At 34.7% G+C, this 22,565-nt stretch overlaps 1 protein-coding gene across 1 annotated transcript in view; it reads right to left on the bottom strand.

The window, feature by feature from the left end:
• The window catches only part of LOC149806893 (uncharacterized), a 248,378-nt gene that overhangs the window by 146,221 nt on the left and 79,592 nt on the right, over positions 1 to 22,565 (bottom strand). The window contains exons 13-16 of the mRNA XM_089959232.1: positions 16,084 to 16,340; positions 13,366 to 13,473; positions 7,932 to 8,083; positions 5,733 to 5,969 (exon numbers count right to left, since the gene is read on the bottom strand). Coding sequence (XP_089815358.1) covers positions 5,733 to 5,969; positions 7,932 to 8,083; positions 13,366 to 13,473; positions 16,084 to 16,340 — 754 coding nt within the window. The remainder of the gene's footprint in view (positions 1 to 5,732; positions 5,970 to 7,931; positions 8,084 to 13,365; positions 13,474 to 16,083; positions 16,341 to 22,565) is intronic.

Genomic DNA, 22,565 nt, shown 5'->3' with positions numbered 1-22,565 from the left:
TCTGCCTCAGATGTGGGAGGTTGTGGGTTCGATCCCCAACTGAGTCATACCAAAGACTTACAAGAATGGTACTAACAGCTGCCTCACTTGGTGCTCAGCATTAAGAGGTTAGTGTTAGGACTGGTCGGCCTGGTGTCAAGATAATGTGACTGGGTGGGACATCATGCTACATGTCTGCAGAATGATGCCCCAGTGCTAGACATCACTATAAACTGCCACGCTGCAGACAGCATAGGGATACGACTGAAAAATTGTTAAAGCTACGTTAAAATGTCCAAATCACACACACACAGTATTATTGAGGTCTAACTAGGTATTATAAAAAGAATTTTAAGTGATTACCTGTCAATATGACCATCTCTTCAGAAGTAGTAGTTATACCAAGATTTTCAAGATGGCTACAATGAGAGCCCTATATCTTAACCCTTTACCTCATAGAGTGTATGGCTTTTTAGCCCTTCGATACACATGTAGCAAAGTTACCCAGTGCAGTGCACTGTAAATAGAACACCTGTTACCTATCTGACTCCATACACATAGACCTGCTTGTTAACTGTTAAGCAGTGTATTGTATGTTACGTTTAACAGCAATTTTAACCATTTTACATTTTTGGTACACATCTATTATGTATGTAAAAATTTAAGAGTAAAGTCCAATCATTATAGCTGTGTAATTATTTTTCATGGAAGAAATTTGTATGTGTTTTAAAATCTAGAGAGACTCATTCACTGTCAAGTCAGTGAAGTTTTGTGACCAACCAAAGCTGCCATTTCTCATACTCGAAATGTACAAGTTCTTTGCGTCTACATCACTAAGTCATCTGAATTTGATAATTTATAAAAACTAATTGCTGCCTACATCAATATCAGAGCCTTTACCTAAGTTATTGAAGCTTTCATAGCTGTGATTCTAATCATGAAAACTCCATAAGTACTGAACGAAATCTGCAACCTCCATTTTGGAGAGTGGAGAATAGGACCCAGTTACTTTAAATAGCAGATTTTGACCAGAGCATAAACAGCGACCACATGATCTGATGTAAAGGTCATTCACGGCACTGAATGTAGCATCTAATAAGGGATTTTCCCCTGAATGTGGCGTTATGAAAACCCACTCAAAATGGCTGATGTTTACAGCAGGTGTCAAAAGGCACTTGCATGTGAATCGGGTAGAGGCATCCAAAGACGCTTGTATGTCAATGGAGTAGAGGCATCAAAAGGCACTTGTATGCAAATCAAGTAGAGGCATCAAAAGGCACCTGGATGAGGTAAAGGGTTAAGAAAACTCTTTTAGAAAAAATCTATGTCAGTGTGACAATTCATCCTGAAGAGGTATCAGTAACAAGATCTTTATCAATGTCAATCTGTTCATCTGTCAAATAAATGTAATAGGGATGTGGATATAAATTGTCAGATAAATTATGGGGATGTAAATTTATGTCAGATAAAAATGATCAGTGAGTGTATGTCTGATTCATTTTATGGGGAAGCATGAGCATATCAGATAAATTTTATGGGAATGTGTTTGTATGTCAAATAAATATAATGGGAATATGTGTGTATGTCACATACATGTCACGGGGAAGTAGTATGTAGAGAAATGCAGTGGGGATGTGTGTGGATATCAGATAAATCTAATGGGGATGTGAGTGTATGTCATGGGTAATATGTGATTGGAATCTGTAAGTCACATAAATGTGATAGGGATGTAGTATGTCAAATAAGTGTAATGGGGATGTGTGTATGTCAGATAAATGTAATGGGGATGTGTGTATGTCAGATAAATGTAATGGGGATGTGTGTATGTCAGATAAATGTAATGGGGATGTTTGTATGTCAAATAAATGTAATGGAATGTGTGTATGTCAGAAAAATGCAATGGGGATGTGTATATGTCAGACAAATGCATTGGGAATGTGTGTATGTCAGATAAATGCATTGGGGATGTGTGTATGTCAGATAGATGTAATGGGGATGTATGTCAGATAAATGCAATGGAGATGTGTGTATATCGGATAAATATAATGGGATGTGTGTATGTCAGATAAATGTAATGGGGATGTGTGTATGTCAGATAAATGCATTGGGGATGTGTGTAGGTCAGATAAATGTAACGGGATGTGTGTATGTCAGATAAATGCAATGGGGATGTGTATATGTCAGATAAATGTAATGGAATACATGTATGTCAGATAAATGCATTGGGGATGTATGTCAGATAAATGCAATGGGGATGTGTGTATGTCAGATAAATGTAATGGGGATGTATGTCAGATAAATGTAATGGGGATGTATGTATGTCAGATAAATGCATTGGTGATATGTGTATGTCAGATAAATGTAATGGGGATGTGTCTATGTCAGATAAAAGTAATGGGGATGTATGTCAGATAAATGTAATGGGGATGTGTGTATGTCAGATAAATGCATTGGGGATGTGTGTATGTCAGATAAATGTAATGGGGATGTATGTCAGATAAATGTAATGGGCATGTGTGTATGTCAGATAAATGCATTGGGGATATGTGTATGTCAGATAAATGTAATGGGGACGTGTGTATGTCAGATAAATGTAATGGGGATGTATGTCAGATAAATGCAATGTGGATGTGTGTATGTCAGATAAATGTAATGGGATATGTGTATGTCAGATAAATGTAATGGGGATGTGTGTATGTCAGATAAATGCAATGGGGATGTGTGTATGTCAGATAAATGTAATGGGATGTGTGTATGTCAGATAAATGCAATGGGGATGTGTGTATGTCAGATAAATGTAATGGGATGTGTGTATGTCAGATAAATGCATTGGGGATGTGTGTATGTCAGATAAATGTAATGGGCATGTATGTCAGATAAATGCAATGGGGATGTGTGTATGTCAGATAAATGCATTGGGGATGTGTGTATGTCAGATAAATGCAATGGGGATGTGTGTATGTCAGATAAATGTAATGGGATGTGTGTATGTCAGATAAATGTAATGGAATGCATGTATGTCAGACAAATGCAATGGGGATGTGTGTATGTCAGATAAATGCATTGAGGATGTGTGTATGCCAGATAAATGCATTGGGGATGTGTGTATGTCAGATAAATGTAATGGGCATGTATGTCAGATAAATGCAATGGGGATGTGTGTATGTCAGATAAATGCATTGGGGATGTGTGTATGTCAGATAAATGCAATGGGGATGTGTGTATGTCAGATAAATGCAATGGGGATGTGTTTATGTCAAAAAAATGTAATGGGGATGTGTGTATGTCAGATAAATGTAATGGAATGCGTGTATGTCAGAAAAATGCAATGGGGATGTGTGTATGTCAGATAAATGCACTGAGGATGTGTGTATGTCAGATAAATGCAATGGGGATGTGTGTATGTCAGATAAATGTAATGGAATGCATGTATGTCAGAAAAATGCAATGGGGATGTGTGTATGTCAGATAAATGCATTGGGGATATGTGTATGTCAGATAAATGCAGTGGGGATGTGTGTATGCCAGATAAATGTAATGGAATGTGTGTATGTCAGAAAAATGCAATGGGGATGTGTGTATGTCAGATAAATGCATTGGGGATGTGTGTATGTCAGATAAATGCATTGGGGATATGTGTATGTAAGATAAATGCAATGGGGATATGTGTATGTCAGATAAATGTAATGGAATGCATGTATGCATGTATGTCAGAAAAAAGCAATGGAGATGTGTGTATGTCACATAATTGCATTGGGGATATGTGTATGTCAGAAAAATGCAATGGGGATGTGTGTATGTCAGATAAATGCAATGGGGATGTGTGTATGTCAGATAAATGTAATGGAATGCGTGTACATCAGAAAAATGCAATGGGGATGTGTGTATGTCAGAAAAATGCATTGGGCATATGCATAAGTCAGATAAATGCATTGGGGATATGTGTATGTCAGATAAATGCAATGGGGATGTGTGTATGTCAGATAAATGTAATGGAATGTGTGTATGTCAGATAAATGCATTGGGGATGTGTGTATGTCAGATAAATGCATTGGGGATGTGTGTATGTCAGATAAATGCATTGGGGATGTGTGTATGTCAGATAAATGCAATGGGGATGTGTGTATGTCAGATAAATGTAATGGGATGTGTGTATGTCAGATAAATGCATTGGGGATGTGTGTATGTCAGATAAATGCATTGGGGATGTGTGTATGTCAGATAAATGCAATGGGGATGTGTGTATGTCAGAAAAATGCAATGGGGATGTGTGTATGTCAGATAAATGCAATGGGGATGTGTGTATGTCAGATAAATGTAATGGAAAGCGTGTATGTCAGAAAAATGCAATGGGGATGTGTGTATGTCAGATAAATGTAATGTGGATGTGTGTATGTCGGATAAATGTAATGGAATGCATGTATGTCAGAAAAATGCAATGGGGATGTGTGTATGTCAGATAAATGCATTGAGGATGTGTGTATGCTGGATAAATGCATTGGGGATGTGTGTATGTCAGATAAATGTAATGGGGATGTATGTCAGAAAAATGCAATGGGGATGTGTGTATGTCAGATAAATGCATTGGGGATGTGTGTATGTCAGATAAATGTAATGGGCATGTATGCCAGATAAATGCAATGGGGATGTGTGTATGTCAGATAAATGCATTGGGGATGTGTGTATGTCAGATAAATGCAATGGGGATGTGTGTATGTCAGATAAATGCAATGGGGATGTGTTTATGTCAAAAAAATGTAATGGGGATGTGTGTATGTCAGATAAATGTAATGGAATGCGTGTATGTCAGAAAAATGCAATGGGGATGTGTGTATGTCAGATAAATGTAATGGGGATGTGTGTATGTCAGATAAATGAAATGGAATGCATGTATGTCAGAAAAATGCAATGGGGATGTGTGTATGTCAGATAAATGCATTGGGGATATGTGTATGTCAGATAAATGCAGTGGGGATGTGAGTATGTCAGATAAATGTAATGGAATGTGTGTATGTCAGAAAAATGCAATGGGGATGTGTGTATGTCAGATAAATGCATTGGGGATGTGTGTATGTCAGATAAATGCATTGAGGATATGTGTATGTAAGATAAATGCAATGGGGATGTGTGTATGTCAGATAAATGTAATGGAATGCATGTATGCATGTATGTCAGAAAAAAGCAATGGAGATGTATGTCACATAATTGCATTGGGGATATGTGTATGTCAGAAAAATGCAATGGGGATGTGTGTATGTCAGATAAATGTAATGGAATGCGTGTACATCAGAAAAATGCAATGGGGATGTGTGTATGTCAGAAAAATGCATTGGGCATATGCGTAAGTCAGATAAATGCATTGGGGATATGTGTATGTCAGATAAATGCAATGGGGATGTGTGTATGTCAGATAAATGTAATGGAATGTGTGTATGTCAGAAAAATGCAATGTGGATGTGTGTATGTCAGAAAAATGCATTGGGGATATGTGTATGTCAGATAAATGCATTGGGGATATGTGTATGTCAGATAAATGCAATGTGACTGTATTTATATCAGATAAATGTAATGGGATGTGTGTATGTTAGATAAATGTAATGTGGATGTGTGTATGTCAGATAAATGTGATGGGGATGTGTGTATGTTAGATAAATGTAATGTGGATGTTTGGATGTCAGATAAATGTGATGGGGATGTGTGTATTTCATATAAATGAGAACTGACTGTAGTTGTATGACAAGCTCATTACATACCAAATAATTTAATATGGAAAGAAACCTCCGGTGACAGCATGGCTGGAAAATTAACCTTGTCCATGATATCTAAAATCCTCTTACTGATGTCCTCTCTCAGACGATGGAGGTATGGTGCCTCTTTTCCGTCCTGCTTCTGATAATGTTGATGACTATTTGGGACCAGATATCTCTGCAGCAGGCGGACAAGGGACTGTCCTGAGCCCTCAAATATAGCATTCAGGAAGTCATCCAAACCTTAACGAGATTTAAATAATAGCTGATTTCACTATGATTTCGAAGATATATATTTTCTTCAGTGTTCAAATTTTTATAAACTTCTACTTTGGAATAATTCTGATATTCTCATTTTTTATTTACCATAGCTAATCGCTTCAAGATTGCAAAAAATGCTTAAAAGTCCAAGCAAAGACAACACAAATCTGTTTTCACATCTATGTGCTCCTGATAATTTCCAAATTTTAACATGAATAAAAGTCTCAAACTAAGTTTGTTTTGCAATTTTGATGTATCCTTCAGCTTACAATTCATCTTGTTCTCAAGGATACTTATTTCAAAAATTGTGGTACCAATCAAATAATGAATTATACCAACAATATATAAAGACTAGATAAGACCAACCGTTTTACTGAAGCTCACAATTAACTTCACTCAAGTGCATTTACTTTCTGTATATAAACTGCTCTGATGGAAAGCATCATTCATACAGAATCTAGGCAGCCTGTCCATTTGTCCAGCCTGTCCAGTTGTTAAAAGTAACAAACTTCTGTACAATCGTACTGCATCTTCCTATGAGCTATACATACACATTCAGTAACATTTAGGCTCCAATTAGAATAATAGGTGTATCCATTCCTCTTGTTCCAGAATCTTGAATTCCTTTGCCAATTGTGGCCAAAACAATAGCCATAAACAATAGATTTTCTCAATAATTACCTGCTTCTTTCTTTTCTCTTCATCTCTGCTACCATTGTTAAATTAACCTATTTACTATCTATTTGAGTGTGTTTATCTCATCTATATTGTTTTTACAATGAGAAAATTTTTTACATGTACTGGTCTAACATACTGGTTATGAAGCATTATTCAGGACCCTGCCTCTGTCCACAGAAAATTACTATCCCAAACTGTATCTCCAAAAATGGCAATTTTCCAGAATTTGATCAATATAATTTGGAATGAAGAATTTTCAGAAAAATATAGTAAGACTGCAAAATCTGAAATGGTTACCATCTCTGTACATTTACATAAACCAAGTTCCAGGAACATATGCTTGGTACATCTATTATGAACAACAGACATTGACATGATTTCCTTATAATTAGTTTAAGAATACACACAATTCCTAAAAAAATGGGTTGGTCTTGCTGCATCAGTATACATGAATACACATTATGTTAAGCTAGATTTATGAATTTAAAAAAGGCATACCCTAATTGAAGCAAAAAGTCTATGTCCAAACTTATTTAAATGACACAGAAGTCAAATCAAATCTATATATACACATGAACATGCATACTAAATTTAACTGGCCATAGTTAAGCCTTTTTGTGCATGACTGCCCAAAAGGTTTTCACCCAAAAAGTTAAAGACGAGCAAAATACTACTCAAAAATGTAAAGCTTGCTCAAAATGATGTAAAAATCAAATGAGCTTTTCTTTACATATGCACAACCGCTCCAGTGGCCAGTGGTTAGAGCATCTGCCTCGGATGCGGGAGGTCGTGGGTTCGATCCCTGGCCAAGTCATACCAAAGACTTATAAAAATGGTACTAACAGCTGCCTCGCTTGGTGCTCAGCATTAAGAGGTTAGTGTTAGGACTGGTTGGTCTGGTGTCAAGGTAATGTGATTGGGTGGGACATGATGCTACATGTCTGTGGCATGATGCCCCAGTGCTAGACATCACTATAAACTGTCACACTGCAGACATTGTAGTGATATGACTGAAATTTTTTAAAGCTATGTTAAAAATCCAAATTGCACACACTTACATATGCACAGAAGCGTGCCTACAATTATCATTATATCAAGTGGTTTTTGCACTGCTAATGAGCAAGTCAGGATGGGCAGACAGCAGACTGACAGTCAAATCAGAACACATAAGCTGTACTTGCCATTGGAGGCATAAAAATATATCTACAAACACATGTAAAATAAATTTAAGAAATACATTTTGAAAGAACACTAAAGGTTTATTACCATTCATATCTGTTGAGATTTCCAGGAGGTTGTACTTTTGTCCATTGTAGTAGCTGAGAGAAAATTTCCGAGTCTGGGCTACCAATACCCCAGGGCTATATATTACATCAAGAACCAGCTGACCACCAAAAAAATCTGTATACATGGGTAACCTGAAAGCTCAGGAGAGAATTAGGCAACTGAATGTCTGTCAAACAGATAAAACAGTCTAACACATAAATAGCATGCTTTAAAACCAGATATCATTGTCTAGTGTTAATAAACTTAGCTTAAATTTATTGACAATCATTACAATGTGACAAAAGAAGTGGAAAAATTCTAATGGATGTCAAGCAAATAAAATCTATTTACCCACCAGTTTTATTTATGTGCCATTTCTGATCAGCACAGTTTGAGAGAGTTATACACTTATGACTGTATTTTTCAAACTGTGACAGACAAACAAGTGTAACACTATATTTCTTGCTACTGTTGTAGTGAGTCGTACAAAAATAACATTCTGCACACTGCACCTCTTTATCATATTTAAAATAGTTGTGTCAACTTGAAAATTTTTGGCAAGGGGCCAATATTGTAATTTTGAAGACTAGATTCATGTTTGTAAATATGAATATCCCACTGCTGACCAAAACTACTAAGTCAAAAAAAGTTCAGAAATAGCTTGAAAATCTAATCAGGTCATCAACATATGAATTACAAGCAAAGCATAATTTCATCTATTTGATGTGAATTTTGCCTAATTTTGTTTATAAGATTTTCATAAAAATGGGAAGTGCAAAAGTTCAACTGGGAAACCATGAATGGTATAATTTAAATGAGTACCTCATGTTTAATAATCCCCCATATTTCGAGACCTACCACATGTGCAAGCTATCCACAAAGTTTGGTCGGACTCTATGGAAATATTTTTTTCTTTCAGTCATAAGTTACCTTGGACTGTTTCATCTCCAGATCAATAGCTTTCTTACATACAATAACACAATTGCCAAAATTTAAGTGTGCCTAAAGTAAATCCCGAAATTCGGGCAAAAATGAACAAAAATTTAGCTACAAAACAAATGGATGCCAAGCTCTGAAAGTTCCAAGGAACTGTTGCTAAAGCTGGTACAAACTGGCAGCAGACAGATGGACATCAATATAACTGCCTTATGGCAGACATAAAAATATATGTAAACAAATATTGAAAATTGCTATAAATGCCTGAAAATCTAATAGGATCTGGATAAAAATAAAAATATGTAAAAAATATACCTAGTACGCAATGTCATTTGCCTACCTCAAGTAGTTTTTGCTTCATCATGTTAAAAAAGATCTTTATTTAAAAAAACGGCACGATTTGTTGGTGGGGATAAGGGAAGTGGTGGGGTTCATTGTTTCGGTGTCATATAAGGTGAAAAACCAAATTCTAATCTTCTTGTATTTTTCCTTGGAAACAGAGCATTATTACAAAAGGATTTTGAGACTAAGAATGCAGAAATGCTAGATCAACAATTAATATTATGGCATAGCATTACATTTTGGACTTGTAGTAATACATGTAGTACCAATTAACGGTTTTCAAAAATAAAACAATGGTATTGAACTATTACCTTGAAAATAGGGTAATATTACTGCAAGTGTTTGATCTTAACAAAGTAGTAAAGCATCATCATCAAGAAATATCACCACAAGATATGTTTCAGTAGTAACAATGTCATCATGTTACTATATTAACAAAAATCATTAATGCATATCATTAAACTTCATCCTTGCAGCAAAATTGATACATCAGGTTTTTGAGAAGACAATGAAGTGTTTCGCTCTTGCCTGGAAAACGATAGGATCATGCTACTACATGGATTGAGGCAATGTAGCATTATTACTATATCAGGTTTTGATATCACGTACTCATTGATACACTGTTACCTTGGAAACGGGGTAATATCACTGCATGGGTTATGTGATTACTAATGTAGTGTTGTTACTAGTCATCAGGATTTTGGAGGTCATAAAATGAGTGGTACACTTTCACATGGAAATATGGAAATATTACTACATGATTTTGGTGTTTACCATTGTAGTATTCTTATTACATCCAGGTTTGGAGATCACACAATCAGTGTAGCACTGTTCCCTGGGAATATTGTAATTTTTTTAACATGGCTTTGGTAATTAGCAATGTATTATTGTTACTACATCAGTGTGGGGGGCTGGAGGTGTTGGTGGGGTTGATTGGCAGATTGTACCTTCTTACAAGGTGTCTGCTTTATTTGGTTATCATTATCTAGAGAATGATCACCCTTGGTGTTGGTGCCCCGGATCAAGTAAAGATTAATATAAAGTCTGAAACCTAAAAATGGAATAAATAGAGATCTGAGCAGATATATAGAACAGAATGACACAAGCCCCGTACATAAAAACCAACAATTTAATCAATTACATAAACAACTGTGATAATACATTAAATTAGGAAGATACACTTCTCTTTGAAATAAATCATTCACCAAATTTCAAACACAAATATATTTATATAAATATCCGATCTCTTTTAAAAGATAGAATTGGTTCATCATAGAATCAAGTGAACAATCAAAGTCATTGCCTTGTACAACTTCATAACCTGCTTATTTCTGGTTCACTCCAACTTCACTGTGGCTGTTCTTTTTGGTCCTTTCACTTTCTTATTCACTAGACTCTATATTGTCTTGCCTCTTTTGGCCATCAAAATTTGTGTGAGTAGGTGGATATGTAAGTACAATGATATGTAGATACTTGGATAAGTAGGTACATGGATATGTCAGTGGAGCTATTTCCACTTTCAATATAAGCAGACAAGCAACCTAAATCTTCTGTCATATTTCCTACTGGAAATAGATCATTACTCCCCTCTCGTTATGTCAGATATTGTCCTATTGGAATTTAAACAGATCCCAAAGGCTATCTGGTCAAGCCAAACATGGCAGACCATAAACAAACCTAGTTTCATAAGATTAATGTACTTCCTAATGACTATTTCATCACTGACTCACATTAGCATCACATGAGACATAACAGTTCTGTTCTTGTCTCAATTACACAAATGAATGAATGAAATTTATTACATTGCTTAACTATGTTAATTTCAATGAATACACACATTCATTAGACTTTAGCATACATGAAATCACACTTCATGGCTTAACAATGTTAATTCCAGTCAATACGTACACAAGTCTTTATCATACATGAAATCATCTAAGATCGGAGAATTCACATGGATTCACATAACTTGTATCAACTAAACTAATCCATGAAATTCTTAGAATACCACATTTAAACAAATAAATTCATGCAAATATAAGCAAATAAATTCAAGCAAATCATTATATTGGTATCAACGAATAACACGAGATTGATGCAAATGCCTCCTGCTTCCAAGCTTTGCTCATTTCTACTGCCAGAATTGTGTCCATTGACTTTCCAGACATCCGGTCCCTCAGATAAACAATTTACAAGAGAATTTCTTCTAAATTCAATCTCTGAGTCTCCTATATTTTTTCCTCTTGCAGGAAAATGTAGACTGACTAAATTTTGCAATGGAGAATAGTAAAACCAAGAAATTTTGTGTGGGAAACATGCCCCTTATTTAGTGTAACCAATCAGGTTTAAATATATCTACCACCTTTTATAACTAGGCATGAAAATTGTGGCCAGCCTGACTTCTAGATTTCCAAATAACTGATTCTGGACAATCTCAACTCTGACATTTTCAATGCAAAGATTGAATTCAACCTTTTCCTTCCAGTCTGTCTGATGGTTAAATGAATAAAGGCATAATTAAAATCACTTCCTCTTACGACACAGACATTAACAATCATTGCAGTATAGCGATTTAACATGCACCTGTCCCCATAAATCTAATTAATTGTTCTCTTGCTCAAATGAATGTGCTCTTTATAGATCGACAGAAATTTACACCCTTACAATCAGGTTTTGGTGATCACAAAAGCAGTTTTACACTGTCACCTGGAAATAGGGTAATAGTACTACATGGGCTTGGAAGATAGCAATATAGTATTATTACTCAAGCAGATTTTGGTGATCGCAAATTATATTTGCACTGTCACCTGGAAATAGCATAATATTACTACATGAGTTTGGGGGGATAGCTATGTAGTATTGTTACTACATCAGGTTTTAGTGATTACAATCAGTTTTTCACTGTCATCTAGAGATAGGGTATTATTACTACATGGGTTTATGGATCAATGTAGTATTATTACTACAAATGGTTTTGAAGATCATAAAATCACCAGTTACCTTGAAAAAGAGCAATGTTACCACTGGTACATGGGTTTGGTGATAATCAATGTAGTATTGTTACTACATCAGGATTCAGAGATCACAAATTTGTGCTTGGAAATAATGTTACTACATGGGTTTGGGAGATCACAAAATCAGTGTTTGGAAATAGGTAATGTTACTACATGGGTTTTGGAGGATGGCTATATAGTATTGTTACTACATCAAGTTTTCTAGGTCACAAATCAGTGCTTGAAATTGGGTAATGTTACTACATGAGTTTTGGGGATAGCAGGAGAAATATTTAGTACTGTTACTACATCAGGTTTCAGAGATCACAAATGAGTGCTTGTAAATAGGGTGATGTTATTACATGGGTTTGGGGAGGTGCTGTGTAGCATTGTTACTATATCAGGTTTTGGAGACCACAAAAATTCTGTGCTTGGAAATAGGGTAATGTTACTACATGGGGTTGGGGGATAGCAGGAGAGCTATGCAGTGTTGTTACTACATCTTTTGTAGTAATGTTACTACATCAGGTCTTGGAGATCACAAAATCAGTGCTTGGATACAGAGTAATGCTACTACATATATTTGGGAATTAACAATGTAGTATTGTTTCTAAAGTAAAATTCCTTTGAAAAGGACAAGTAAGCAATTGCATTTTTATTCTGACAGCAATTATATGCAATGTCATTTGCCTACCTCAAGTAGTTTTTACTTCATCATGCTTAAAATAGATCTTTATTACAAAAATGAAAAATTTCAAAAGTGCATAAAAGTCTAAAAAAATTGTAAAAGCCTGAAAAGACTGAAAATCAAGTTGTGTACATACAAATACAGATATGCCCTGCAAATTTTATTTTTCTACCTGGAGTTGTATTTGCCTACCATGCTAACAAGTATTTTGACATAAACATCTGATTCCAAACAAATCACAAATGTTTAAAATGTAAAAACTGCTGTAATGGTCCAAAAATCTAACAAGACAATCTAGATATGGATATGCTAGCAAAATTGTATTCCTCTATGATGAATAGTTTTTGTGCAATAAAAACTAACAAGCTTCTTGTGATAGATCGACCATTGTGACCAAATCATGCCCCTTCTGCCCCTGGGGCAATGCAAATTATACCTTCATTGACATGTGGCTATTTATGAGAAGTATACCCACTTGAAGTAATTTGATATATCCAAACGCTTTGACTTCACAGGATCTCTTTTGTGCTTCAAATTGTCCATACCCTCTTCCTTTAACACAGTCTCCCAAGTCTGTCGTAAACTGCAAGAAAGTATAATTCTTAGACCTCTGCAATTGTAATGTGCTCTCTGATTGGTTGAATGTAAACTCAGCAGCTGTATAATTCACATGATACAGTCAGAAGCTTGTTTGCTATATTTGTTTTAGAATCTCTCTATGAGTTGTTTGGGACGAAATTGTCTAAATTGGTTTATTTTGGTCTATTGGTTATGATGGCACTTTAAACACAATACACTGGTTACATCATGTCAAGGAAATGGGAGCTATGTGCCTTACCCTTGAAGGACACACCAATGCAACCTATCCAGGCTGACCTGACCAAACTCTAAACCTATGACCCTTGGATTATGTCTGTTCTGCCCACTGAGCTACTAATGTTCCCCTGAAGTATAATAGGGACAACTGTACTTATCTTTCAGATTTGCTGATTTTCATCAAAAAATACACTCTCATCAATGTTTTGCACTGTGTTACTTATAAGAATGAATTTGTTACTGACTGTGTAATTAGCAAATCTAAAAACATATTTTATCTATTCTTCAATGTAATTTTGGACTTTGAATTTACAATATAAAACAATTTTCACGACTGAGACTAACAAATAGCTAAAGTTTGTCTTCATTTATTTTAATAAACTGATCTTCCTTATGATTATAGTTTCCTCTAGACATGCTGGAACTTCACAACATATTGTAAATCAGACAGTATTACGATTATAGTTTCCTCTAGACATGCTTGAACTTCACAATGTATTGTAAATCAGACAGTATTATGATTATAGTTTCCTCTAGACATGCTGGAACTTCACAATGTATTGTAAATCAGACAGTATTACGATTATAGTTTCCTCTAGACATGCTGGAACTTCACAATGTATAAATGATATTCTTGAAAAAGTAAGTGTTAAGCTGATCGATGTAATTTGTCATAATATTTGACCATTCCTATTGCTTAAGTAAACACCATTATCTAAAGGGTGAGGAAGGGTGATGTCCAGTGTAGCATGCATTTGTATTGTTAATCCTGCACACTCTGTTGTTAGATAATATTTATATTAGCCAATGGTATTTAGACCAAGGCCAGCATCATTTGGGAAGATGGAAGATTCTAAGAATGTGTACTTACCATACAGAAGATAAACTTAACTTGCTTAATAGACAACAATGAAAGGATGTAGTTGTTGTTGCTTTTGTTGGCTAATTAACACCGTTTTTCAGTACATAATAGGCTATACAAGGCAGCCAGTATATATGGTGGAGGAAGAATCCGGGAAAACCTGGGAAGAACCACAAAACCCATGGGAATCCACTTGCATGCTTCCTCACATAACATTTTGGCCAAGTCTGCCACCTGAACCCAGAGAGAGGTGAGATGTTAGTGATGTGTAATGGTGAGCACCTTTGACCAATCAGCCACCTGGGGCCACAAGAAAGTAAGTACATAAGTATGTATGTTAAATAAGTAAAGTAAAAAGTGATAAAGTAAGAGAGTACATGGGCTAAAAATGGTTTCTTATTAGTGGCAAGTCCTGAAATATTAGTGATTGGTCTTGCAACCATATAACTATAGTGATTGGTTTTGTGACTATTTAACTATAGTGATTGGTTTTGTAACTATATAACTATAGTGATTGGTTTTGTGACTATTTAACTACAGTGATTGGTCTTGTAACTATTTAACTATAGTGATTGGTTTTGTGACTATTTAACTACAGTGATTGGTCTTGTAACTATTTAACTATAGTGATTGGTTTTGTGACTATTTAACTACAGTGATTGGTCTTGTAACGATATAACTATAGTGATTGGTTTTGTAACTATTTAACTATAGTGATTGGTTTTGTAACTATTTAACTATAGAGATTGGTCTTGTAACTATTTAACTGTAGTGATTGGTCTTATAACTATTTTACTATAGTGACTGGTTTTGTAACTATTTAACTATAGTGATTGGTTTTGTAACTAATTAACTATAGTGACTGGTTTTGTAACTATTTATCTATTGTGATTGGTCTTATAACTATTTAACTAGAGTGATTGGTTTTGTGACTATTTAACTATAGTGATTGGTCTTGTAACTATTTAACTATAGTGATTGATCTTGTAACTATTTGACTATAGTGATTGGTCTTATAACTATTTAACTATAGTGATTGGTTTTATAACTATGTAACTATAGTGATTGGTTTTGTAACTATTTAACTATAGTGATTGGTCTTGTGACTATTTAACTATAGTGATTGGTCTTGTGACTATTTAACTATAGTGATTGGTCTTGTAACTATTTAACAATAGTGTAACTATTTAACTATGCTGTAACTATTTAACTATGTTTCATTATCTATTTTCAGATACATGTATAGAGTGAAATGTACCTACAATGTTAGATTTAAAAAATGGCAGTTCTGTTATAAACATTAAGAACATGAAAACCAACACAGTACTTTCCTTGTACATGCATAATGTTCCTTGATTATTTTTTTCTGTGTCACCATCTGTGACTGGCTAGTTTTAAATTTGTACAAACCAAACTTGAATAGACTCATGATAAGTCATTTGTGGTTTTCCAATCAAGAAAGTTTAAGGCAGAATTAAGCTCAGTTGCAGTGCTTTAATATGAAACTTCAGTTACCGCTGTAAATCAGGTTGGCTTGAATGCAGAATGGATATCAACACTGAAGACATAAAGGCAGACATTTCTGAGATGTCCTTCCTCTTCTGAAGTTCCACTATTGCCCTCATTGTCTCCTGGTTCTCATCCTCAACAAGTGTCGAGAAAGCCAAGGATCGAAGCGTCATGTCCTCCTTTATACCACTTGCTATCATGAAAAGACTTTTTTTAATGGAAGGCTTTAATGTCCCTGCTTTAAATCCAAGTGTCTTCAGTGTCTGTCAGAAGAAAAATGTTGAACTTTCAAGTACTTTCAGAGATTAACACCTGATATGTTATGTATGACTATATTGTGTACTGAACTTTTATTCATGATTGTAGATTATCATTTTGATGTTGTTGTAGGGTTTAATGCCATTTTTCAGCACACGATAGGCTATACATGACAGCCAGTATTAATGGTGGAGGAAGAACCCGGGAAATCCCTGGAAAGAAGCACCAACCCTCGAGAAGCTACTGGCAAGCTTTCTCACATACCTACATTGGCCGAAACCGAGACTCGAACCCATGCAGACAGAGGTGAGATGGCAGTGATCCGTAACGGAGAGCGCTTTAGACCACTCGGCCACTTGGGGCCCCTTACCATTTTGTAAACAACATATTACATAGCTAATACTTTTCATGAGTATATGCTAAATGTTTAAGATAATATTTGTAAATGTTTTTACTTGGATCTGAGTTTAGGACATTGGTTTTCATCTTGGAAATTCCTGGCATACCTGATATTTGTCATGTCCTTTATTAAAATTTAAGTAAAAGACCTGATTTTGTTTACAACTAAGAATGTCTGGGATATGGACTTTTGACCTTCATTCTGGTCCTCTTATTGTGTCTTAGGTTTTATATTAAGGATGTTTACATTAGAATTATTAATTCCTATCTTAACATCTGTAGTGGAATCAGTCTTTTAGTTGTGTTCAGTGATAGAGGATTTTTTTATTCATTTTCTCACTGCAATTACAAAGTGTTCATTGACTTTTCAGACTAAATCACTATTTTGGGATTATTGTGATATATAAATATTGTTAGCACATCAGCACATTCAAGACTACTGTCATATTCAAGATTGTAATTCATTCAGAACACCAATGGATGGCTAATCACATTTATGGTATAACGGTACCAATTGCGCAAGTCCAGGTGGGCGGAGCTTAAGGTGTATGGAACATTGTATTCAGAATTAAAGAACAAAACTAGCTGTGATTGGTGCATTATGTAAGACTTGTACTTTCTGTTTGGCTTAAAAAAAAGTTGAGCCTCTTGGCAACATGTGAGTTTGTGTTAATTTCTATCTAGATCATATTTTGTATTTTTTATGATTTTTTTAAAATATGGTACACATGACTGAAAATGTGCTTGTTGTGACTAGATAACTCTTACCCCTGTCTAGTTCCAGTAGAGTTATCTCTCTTAAATGCAATGGAGTACCTGGTTATGTCATTGTCAAATTGACAATCTAGCATTGTTCTATATGACAGCGTGTGACATGCATGCCCAAGTAGGACAGAAAGTATATTTATTTCACAAAACATTAGCATTGAGGTATATGGAAAAACAATTGGTACCGTGATACCTAAAGGAAAGAATAGCCTCACAGTGTTTCCATAGAAACGCATACATGTGGGCGGCATTTATGAACTATACTAGTTTGATGTAGGAAAACAAATGTATGCTGAACACTTTTGGTCAAATATTGAAAGTTCTTTAAGAATAAAATGTATGAAATCTTTAGAAAAGAGCACAAGATGGCTTTGGATGGGGACTTTTGATAACTATAGCTATGATAGATATAGACTTGTGTTACCTGATGCCTTTATGTATGTGCTGTTACCTCCTAGATTGGAATGCATGCAACAAAATAAGTTATGTAAACATAATATAGTTGATTTTGGCCAAATATTGGCTATTGTACCTGCAAAAGATGAAAAATCATGTGTACAAAAACAACTATCTTGTTCTTGTAAGGCATGCCATAAACCAGGATAGAGAACATTCTAAGTACACTTGTAGATAGATCACTTGTACCATGTGGGATGTTCTGGCATGAGTAATTTTTAGGTAATTTATTAAGGATTTGGTATTCCTTCCCATTTTGATTTGAATTGTCCTGCTCTAATTGTCCCTTTTTTTTTTACACTCTCCTGCTTTGAAATTGTTCATGTAGTTAGTTCAGTTCTCTTGCATTCCCTTTTGTTGAAGTAGCAGTGAATACCAACAAACAAGAACAGTTTCCTTAAGTCAGCATTTCCCATTGGCACTTGTATAAGCCCAATTATAATCTACTATTGACTTTCAATTAATCCTATTTCTTTCTGTCAAGCTGCTCCTGTGGAATTTCCATGTTTGGTCCAACATTACAGAATGATAACCATTTTAGTCACACAGTGCGTATTCATTCCATTCAAATCCACACTGTTCTTGAAACTTTGCATCCCATCGCAAGAATCCAAATTGGCATGAGATGATATCTGCATGGTTATGGAAGGCTGCACTCTACATGCCGGCATTGTAGAAAATATGAACTATGTGATATGAAAGAGCTGCGTCATCTTAGAAATTAAAATTACATGACTCTTGAGGTCTCCACTAAACATAAGAGTCTAAATGTTAGGTTCTCACTTTGTCAGTAATGTATTTTGAGATAATTTAATTGCAATGAAGTTAATACAGGTTGTTGATGAACTCATCTATATTACATGGATAATGTATTCAAGGTTACCACACCTTATGTATATCATTCAGTTATCTCCCTTACACCAGTCATAACATTTCAAGGAAATAAAATCTCACATTTTCAGTGACTGATTATGAAAATAAAGAGAAGATTTGTGAAGTATTATATTAGCCCTCAATCTTGATGCAAATGTAAGTAGAAGCAATTTGATAATTTCTCACAGTAAAGTTTACAAGTTTAAAAACTGATAAGGTATGTTCTGCTTGGCTCTGAGATAAGTTTCTCTCTATCTTATGACAATTATTATTAAATTCTTATGTAGAAGAAATATACTTTATATGTATCTATATTATCTAAATTATTCACCCTTTTATATTAGATGGAAATGAACACAACTTCACTTGAAATTTGGGTCCTGTAAGGGATGTTATAGCACAGTTGCCTTTGGGCTGTCCTTGGACCTGTTGGGCCCTGCCCCATATATTTGTCCAAGGTAAGGTCATCAAACTTTCACTTCTCATTTTTCGCATTGCTGATTTTGCCACCTTTAATTCCTTTATCATAAGCTACCTCTCCCTTTTAGATAAACACTTTCCTCCTGTTTTTAACTCCATTTGATGTGCTATACTTAGTGTTTATATTTGGCATTTTTCTGTATTTTATTCCCCTAATTTCACCTCCCAATCCAAACATAACCACTTAGAAGCTGCGATTTACTATATTTGGTGACTGACTGGCTTATTGAAACAATTTTATTCACATTACAAAGGAGGAAAGCTTACTATTTGTGTTACAAAGAGGATGGGTAGGTGGACCTTTGTGTGAGGACTGGTGGTTAGTGACCTCTTGTATCTGTAGATAGTGTAAAGTGGTCAAAGCTTATACTTTATAATAAGATTGGGTCATGTCCACCTGTCTCTGATGTTAAGTTCTGCACCTACCAAACAAATATAAATTCCTTTCTTTTAGGTGAATTGTACATTTTGAAGTAGGACAGGTGCATACTATTTGGTACATTGACCTTTGACCTAGTTATTACATAATATGATATAATGTGATTTATCCCATATCACCTATGTGAAGTTCAATAATTGCTGATATGAATAAGATACAACTCATAGTTGAAAGAATTCATTTTATTTCAAAAGATGATTTTGATGGTGAAGCAAAAGTATGAAAACAATAGTTCAAACAGCTCAATGACATTTCTATACACATTCATATAAGACATAGGTTAGTACCTCATCAAATTGTTTTTCACAAGTGAGACTAAGTATATTTGTTACTTATACAGTCCCGAACTATTTCACAGATTATTGGAAAAATTAAGGTTTGCTATAGGTATAACGGTACCAATTGCGCAAGTCCAGGTGGGCGGAGCTTAAGGTGTATGGAACATTGTATTCAGAATTAAAGAACAAAACTAGCTGTGATTGGTGCATTATGTAAGACTTGTACTTTCTGTTTGGCTTAAAAAAAAGTTGAGCCTCTTGGCAACATGTGAGTTTGTGTTAATTTCTATCTAGATCATATTTTGTATTTTTTATGATTTTTTAAAAATATGGTACACATGACTGAAAATGTGCTTGTTGTGACTAGATAACTCTTACTCCTGTCTAGTTCCAGTAGAGTTATCTCTCTTAAATGCAATGGAGTACCTGGTTATGTCATTGTCAAATTGACAATCTAGCATTGTTCTATATGACAGCATGTGACATGCATGCCCAAGTAGGACAGAAAGTATATTTATTTCACAAAACATTAGCATTGAGGTATATGGAAAAACAATTGGTACCGTGATACCTTATATTTCTTTAACATAATGTAATGACTTTATGCAAATAAAAGACCAGTCAGTTTGGTATCTACATTTATCTCAAATCAGTTTAGTGCTTTGTACTGCATATTACAGAATCATTTACTTAAAACAAACCAAAACTTAACCAAGAGCTAATGGGTACGTACTCTATTCTGAGTACATTTAGCACAATAATTCCCATTTAAAAAAATTCTCAATTCTATGTTATAAGAATGTTCAGATGCTTTAATTTCTTTATTTCTGTTGCAGTTCACACAATATACTTTGTTAAGTATCATATGAAATTCAGTAATATTGCACTCCTGCAGTGGAAAGAATATCAACAACTGACAGACATCAAACATTTTACAACAAAAATTGCAATAATACTTTACCAATGTAAAACAGTACTGCACAAGTTCCAATAGTTACCCCATGCATGAACAGGGCCAGATCAGGTCAAGTGGCAGGAGGGGTTTCCAAAATTTCAAAAAGGCCCTATCTTTCCTCAAAAGGGTACCAAAGTCTGTGTATCTATTTAGTATGCTCAAAGTATGCATAATACCCAATAAAAGTGCATGAGAATGGTCAAATTTGAAGTGACTGTATTTTTGTGTGTTCATGGATGTTTTTTAGCAAGGGTGAAGGGAACCTGATCTGGCCCTGACAAGTTCTCAGTTATTTATTGTACTATTTCTTCTGACATCAAATCACAGGATTATACAGGGGTTATTTAAACTTGAGAATTGTATTATAAAAGGACACTATGCTATTCCTTTTCTTATTTGAAATAAATTTATCTATTGATGAATGAAATAACAATAAATATACTGGTTGGAAAGATTAATCTAGTTCCGGGGTGTCAGCAACCTATTTTAAAAAGGATGCCACTTTTTTCCAGATTAATTACAAAATGAATGAGCATACGCCACCAGTAAGCAAGTAAGTGTGACTCTTAAAATCAAGATTTTTGGCTGCTCTTCGCATGCCACACAAAACCTCTTGACATGCCGCCTTGTGACACGTGTGCCATAGGTTGCCAACCCCTGATCTAGCCCAATAAATTAAATTGCCTTACAGTATATGTATAGTTAAAATTGAACATGTATATTCAGACTCATGACTGGATCATTACGGGATTCATAAAGTTAGAATTTGCTTTTGTTTTTGTTGGGTATTTTAAAAAAGAAAAATGGCTGTCAACTGGAATTTAATTGTTTAAACCTTGAGAATTACTTTTTCATCTTTAAACAGCAAGATAAATTGACACTGTTCAAAAGAAGATCAATACGGTGTGCCTCTCATCAAGTAAGTTTGTTCAGATTTCATTGAATAAAGTAAAAGTGTAAACATATTGCAAAAGAAGTGGTTCAACCTTCTCTAAATATACAAAATATGCAAGACTTTTCTATTTTATTTTTTTCATTGTCTCAATATGTCTGATAGATATAAAAAAAAACTTGATTCTTGAAATGGCATCTGATTGTAAATCATGCAAGATGTCTTTCCATGGATGGTCATCCTTCATCGACTATTCAGATGTCAATCAGTAAAATTTCCATTGCTAATGATGGGACTATTATTTGAGCTACATGAATTAAGTGCAATGTGCCATGTCATTCATGTGATAGAAACACCTTTCTGAAGCTGAAACTGACATCTTGTAAAGCTAACATTTTATAACAGTGTTTAAAATGGTCACTGCTTTGATTTCATCTGAACATCAGCTGAAGAGAGATCTTTAATAGGGAAAGGCCATTTAAGTTTCTAAAAGGGGGCAGTACATGCTTGAAAACTATTCTTATTCTTTTGTGGTATAAAAAGTATACTATTTCCATTGCTTGCTTTATTTGATACAAACTTATCTTGTGATGAATGAAATAACAAAACAAAAAAATACCACAGTGAGAAATAATAATTTATCCCCATAAAATTAAGTGGCCAGTCCCTTTGAATACACATTGTGCATTC

The sequence above is a fragment of the Sinohyriopsis cumingii genome, chromosome 1 (assembly GCF_028554795.1).
Source record: "Sinohyriopsis cumingii isolate HCF-2022 chromosome 1, ASM2855479v2, whole genome shotgun sequence".
NCBI classification, from domain to species: domain Eukaryota; kingdom Metazoa; phylum Mollusca; class Bivalvia; order Unionida; family Unionidae; genus Sinohyriopsis; species Sinohyriopsis cumingii.
Note: the sequence above shows the minus strand (reverse complement) of the source record. Positions and strands in the feature narration are given on the sequence as shown.